We start from the raw sequence: 6000 nt of genomic DNA, 5'->3' as shown, positions 1-6000 counted from the left end.
TCCAATTAGCATCAGCAGTCATTTTATTTTGTTTAACAGTTTATTTCATGCCTTTTAAATGGGTGGATTACAGACAGTACATCTATTTTTTTCCTCGTTTCTAGTACATTCTTGCATATTCGTGGGAGAGAGACTGTCAGCTTGTTTTCATAAACCTTATTTAAAATTTTAATCTCATACTATCATTAGACCTACTCCTTGACTAAAAGCCATCGCAGAGAGATATTTAATTAAAGCATCTGTGAAAATCGTATTGATTAATGTAATAAACGCACTGCTACAGTACACATCGTAATGAGAGTGCCAAATCGAAACCTTACCAGAGGCTAGCAGAGGCGCAGTTCTGACCACCTCACTGGCTAGCGTCCAGACAGCACCAAGTCGTGAGCCCCACGCTTTTTGTGTCTTCATTTAACATGTCCACTGATGGGTTCTTGACAGCTTTATTGCTGACACGTTTCCTGGCCAGCCTCGCTGCGCAATTACATGGGAACTAATTTGATGAATCAACTTGATATTCGCCAGCCTTGTCTGACCTCTTTGTCTTGTGCTCTCCGTTTTCCTCCCAGAGGTCAATGGGAGCTTAGCTCACACATTTTCATTTTCATGTGACATTTAACTGAACCAGGAAGTACTTAAATATGAGTACTAGGAAAACATGAATATGATGCAAGCAGATAGACTGTACATTTTGCCAGTTTCCCCTGAATTCTAAAAACAGATGCATTATATCTATATGTAGCATCCGTTCTCTTTAACTATTTTTCTCCAACTGGAAGACCAAAATATGTCTTATAAATGTACCTCTATGCAACCAGATCAGTGATGATTCCTCCATAGAAATTGCTGTTTATTACATTAATGCAGTATTGGTCCATTGATTTTTTTGCTTAGTCCACAGAGCTGTTTTGGCACCAGTCCTTAAGCTAGGCATCTTCATTGGTGAGCTTTAAATGCTTTAACATCAATGTGCAATGTCAACGTGCTTGATCTGTGATACACCTCAAATCTTAGTATAGTTTACATGTACGTGATAAATGAAACTCCAGTGCAGAGCAGTACAGTATTTCTGTGACTTCAAGACAAATATATTTGCAGAAAACACATTTTCATGCATTTGATATACATTTAAAAAACAAACTTTACTTTAATGTAACGGTTGAAGATTTATTTCTCATGAGTGATATTTTACAGCATAACTGCATACCTGTTTGATGTACTGTGTTCTGACCCATGTCACACAAAGACATGAAACATTTAAATAGCGCCAATGTGCTGCAATAAAACATGTTGTTTGTGTCCTTGCAGGGCGGGAAGCGCACTCTGGCATGCCTTGCACCATTCTTCTGAAACTAACAGCTTAATTGAAACTCATTAAAAAGCAGTGACAGCGTAGGTGTCCTTGTAGGATATAGAATAATTCAGTTGTACTTACAGCTTGATTAAGGGAACTCGATGAACATTAACCGTTGAAGTCATTGTGTCCAGTGAACAGATTTCTCCAATACAGTGTAAAGGAAAGTTTAACCTTTTGGTGGTTTGCCAGATTGACCACTTGCATGTGGGCATTTGCCCAGCAGTTGTAATAAAATTATGATTTATTTGTATTTATCATGCTATAGAGGTTTTTTGTAATATGGGTTTCATATTACTAGTGAACAGAATTGGGTTGGGTTCCCCAAAAGCATCATAAAACAAAAATCATCTTTAAATGGAAGAGGGATTATTACACTGATCACTCCCTCTCGTTTAAGATGATCTTAACACGATGATGATTTTAGGGCCCAGAACTGTCAGTCATCCATTTTCAGGTATCCACATATATGTGAATGTCAGGTTAAGAGAACCACTGAGAGGACAGTGACCTTAGAAATCAGTGTTATCTGCAGTTTTAAAACTGATGGAAACATGCACGTTAATGAACTGTAATGTGTTCAGTTGCTTACAAAGAGCATCATTATTTTGCTCCACGGCTCTCTCCAATGGAAGTAGACATGAGAAATTGTCGTGCTAATTATTTTCATTTCTTCTTTTTTGGGTAGATCTTTATTTTTGCTGACCAGTTGCCATGCACAGTCTCAAGAATACATTTCCTTAATCATTTTAGCTGGGTCTTAACAGCAATGATAACTTACCAAAAAACTGATGGGTCTTATAATGAGTATATGATTAATATTGTAATTTAGGGAAAGAAAATAAATGTGAGCAAACCAGTGAAATTATGCACTGTTATACTGAACTGTGCAGATGAACTCACTAAAGATCTAAGATAATGTAATTTCTCCTATTAATTGCCATGCCTTCTTGAAACATTTCCCAACTCAACAAAAGCTTGAGTTACTGGTTTTTAGTTACTGATTAGAAAAGTGAAGATTATTACAATGGAGCTTCCCAGTTGGCCACCCAAAGCCAAAGTTTGACACAAGAAGCTTGGGGAACCGAAGGTTATACATGCACTTTAAAACTATAACATTAGTCATTCTCATTTTCTTTCAAATCAATGCACACTATAAGTAGCATTTATCTCTCCAAAATAATTTGATGCTAAATTTAGTTCAGGAACATTTCTAGACTTGGAGGCTGACACTGTTCACTGAAAAACTCATTCATACTCCCTCAGTATGTTTGTGAGCCTTTCCAGATACAAGGCTAAGAAACATTCAGTCCAATGCCTAGAGCAGAGGAGAGCCTTTTCTTTGGAGTTTAGCCTACACAGGAGGCACTGTTCAAAAATGTTATTGTTCTTATAACTATTCAGAATGTTTCAGCCTTATTCTGAAAGGAACTTCTTTTATTCTCAACCCTCAGCAGTTCTACAACATACAGTTAAACTACACGCTGCCTGCCTTACACAATGCGATGAACCATATTTCTGTTAATCGATATAGATTTCCTTTGTGAAACTTTATATGGAACACTAAGAACCTGAGCATGCTCCTCTCCTTCCCACTACCACCATCACTACCACTACCACCATTTTGTAAATCTGAAAGGGGGGGGGGGATTTCCTCAAAGGAGGGATTTATGGCTCCGAGCTGGCTTCACATGATTGATAGTGCACAGTGGAGCCTTTGTACAGGAAGATGCATGCCTCGTTGTGGGCCAACTGTATCTGTCTGAAACAAAACACGATGCCAGGCCTTCCAGTTCTCGCTAATTTGACTCAGTGAGAGGAAGGTTCCAGTAACCTCCGTGTGGGTGTAGCGTTAAGTCACTTTCAGAATGGGAAGGGGTGAAATCGCTTAAAACTGGTAAACCACAGCAAGCCACTGCCGTTGAGACACATGTTGAGAAACTGAGATTAGCGAGCAGTGGAGTGGTGAATACTCCACTAATGCGACTGTGATGAGGTGGGGATTTAAAGGTGACATATTATACCACTTTTCCACAAGTTAACACAGTTCTCTGGGGTTTTAATGAAACGTCTGTGACATGCTTTGATCAAAATACCACAAGGATCAAGCACCACAGCACCCTTCTTACCCTGTCTAGATGGCCGTGTTCAGAATGGCCAGTTTGAGTTCTTGTTCCTTTAATTAATAAAGAGCAACTGCTCACGCCCTCTTCTGTGGGTTGTGGCAACACAAGTACAGCTTCGTAAAGACCATGGCAACTGTTGAGCGTGAACCCTGGGAGAAGCATTGCTGCTGGAGAAAACATAGTGGTTCTATGCATATGTTTGAACCAGAGTAGACCAAGAAGAGACTCCTGAACAAGTTCGAGAATCAAGGACACAACCGGATGTTGCTGAATGGTCAGTTATTAACTTTGTCAGCTTATTCTTTTTGTATGTTTGTATGTTGGCTCAGGTCATAGGGTCTTTCTAGCTATGGTGACTTGACATCCACACCCGTTCTCTCATTTTACTTTCATATAGTTCATGAATTGATAAAATGTTCATCTTTCAGACATTCAACTAATAGACTCATATTGTTAACATTTTTGTTAACGTTTTGGATCCTGCAGCAAGCAACGCAAAATAATGCCTATATCTAATATATTACCTCAGCTGTTAGCAATAGCGGTTGCTAAAATGCTAAAGAAACTCAGAGCACAATTATTTGTTAAGTACTCACCTTTCCCTTGTCTGCAGTTTTGCCACGGAAAGTTGGTATTGATCCCTCTTTTAGTAAAAGTTTCGTTGACAGACCTGTGTTTTACTGACCCAGGTTGGAAAAGCAGTCAGACCCAAAGTGGTTAGCACACACGTAAAGCTTTTTGATGACTGTAGCTAGGACATTGCTATCAAAAATAAACTTTATCGACTCAGCTCTTCTGTGGTCTGAGGCTGCCAGCCGATGTAGCGATTTGGGCTGGTCTGCACAGCCAGCAACAGAGAAGCTCCTTTGTTTAGCTCTTAGCTTTAACATAGTGCTAATCCAGTTCTTGTGAGAAAACAATGGTGCACCTTCGCAAAGGTATCTGGTTCTCAAGCCATGGGTAGAGATACTCAGAAGGGGCAGTATAATTCAGATGAGCCTGCACCTGACATAGGAATGGGAGCCAGATCTGATCAGCTTTTTTAATTCTATGTTTTCTCACCAAGGCAGCCCATTATGAACTGACTGGGTTGTCATATTTCACAGTTTGTGGGTTGGTAGGCACTCCAGATACATGTATTAGCACAAGCACTGAAAAAGTTAATTTTTCATAATATGTTCCTTTTAAACTTTCTTGCTCTGAAAATGTTAACTGAGTTTATTTGACTCATGAGTGTTTTTGACACTTTCAGCTGTGAATTGGGTGTTGTTTTATGTATAAAAGCAGCGTTGTCGCTCTTTATACTGCAGAAGTGTGAAATTATTGGCACACTCTCAGGACAACAATTAAACTCTCGTGAATAGCCTTGGCCACCTAGCATGTTTTGAATCCATTAAAAGAAAATATAGCACTTTCCTTTTCTTTCTTTTAAATTTTTATTCCACTTCCTGATTTATCCATGTCTCCCATACAAAACCTAATTTTGATGTCATTTTGGTATTAAACTCTGTGCAGGCATTTGTTTTGTTGTGGTAAGTGTTTCACCCAGCCACTCACTGTGCATGGTTATTCACCGCTATCTGCTCTGGGTGTTAAGCCATCTTGAGCATGTTAAAAAGACAGCTCAACTCTTGAGTGATTGGATCAGTACATCCAGATACTGGTGCTGATCCATCAATCTGCACTAGAACCCCGAGCATCCTCTCCCTCTCCCTCTCCCCGCATCCCCTCTTTGCTCATTTGTAACCTCCCTCTTTCCAGTGCTCTCTCTCATCTCCAGAACCAATCATCAGTTACATTCTCCCTCCCAGCCTCGCAGAACTTAGCAGTGCAGCTGTTCCACCCTGAGCCGGAATGGCTGCCTCTGATGCACGCGGCGGCCAGTGGCTGGGCGTCGCAGGAAGATTGGCCTGCTTAAGTGGAGCCATGTGCGGCTGTCCTGGGAAGCTGAAGGCCTTGCTGGGATAAGCGCTCTAATACCTGCCATTACGCTGCCAGAGGGAGTCATTAGGGCTCAGTGGAGCTGCAGCAGATCACAGGCAAATGAACGCTGGCCCTTGTCCGCTTCCGCACGCCTCCCATCAGAGCAGCAATGAGACCCTGCAAACCTTCAAGCACAGGCCATTTCCCCATAGCCTTCATCTCCAGTGCACCCTGCCTTTGGTTCGAGTGGTCCTTACCATGTGCCACTGATTACACATATTTCACTAAAAGCTGTAATGATAACGGAGATCTTTAGTGCATGCTGGCTCTGTATGTTGGTTGCATTTAGACTGGTTTCTCTGTTAAAATATAATGGATGATTTATGCTTTTTTTGCTAACGTGTTTTGGTAGACAAGCATCATGTGATGCTTACATTCACATTTAATGGCATTTAGCAGACACTCTTATCTAGAGTTTAAGTCAAATCAACATACTTTTAGCTTTTGCCTTAAAATCTATAACCAGGTTTTATGGAATATATGTGAATTTTTGTTTGTTTTGTTTTGGCTTTTGTTTGCTTGTTTGTCTTGAATTTC

At 40.3% G+C, this 6000-nt stretch overlaps 1 protein-coding gene across 2 annotated transcripts in view; it reads left to right on the top strand.

The window, feature by feature from the left end:
• Positions 1-6000, top strand: part of LOC113576320 (teashirt homolog 2) — a 40909-nt gene that overhangs the window by 6228 nt on the left and 28681 nt on the right. Inside the window, exon 1 of one of the 2 annotated variants that reach the window (XM_027008319.2) lies at positions 3689-3754. The exons of the other annotated variant lie outside the window; for it this stretch is intronic. Within the exon in view, the coding sequence (XP_026864120.1) occupies positions 3742-3754 (13 nt within the window). The 5' untranslated portion in view covers positions 3689-3741. Of the gene's footprint in view, positions 1-3688; positions 3755-6000 lie in introns of those variants that run through there. 2 annotated transcript variants of the gene reach the window in all.

Source organism: Electrophorus electricus, chromosome 22, assembly GCF_013358815.1.
Source record: "Electrophorus electricus isolate fEleEle1 chromosome 22, fEleEle1.pri, whole genome shotgun sequence".
In the NCBI taxonomy this organism is placed as follows: Eukaryota; Metazoa; Chordata; class Actinopteri; order Gymnotiformes; family Gymnotidae; genus Electrophorus; species Electrophorus electricus.
Note: the sequence above shows the minus strand (reverse complement) of the source record. Positions and strands in the feature narration are given on the sequence as shown.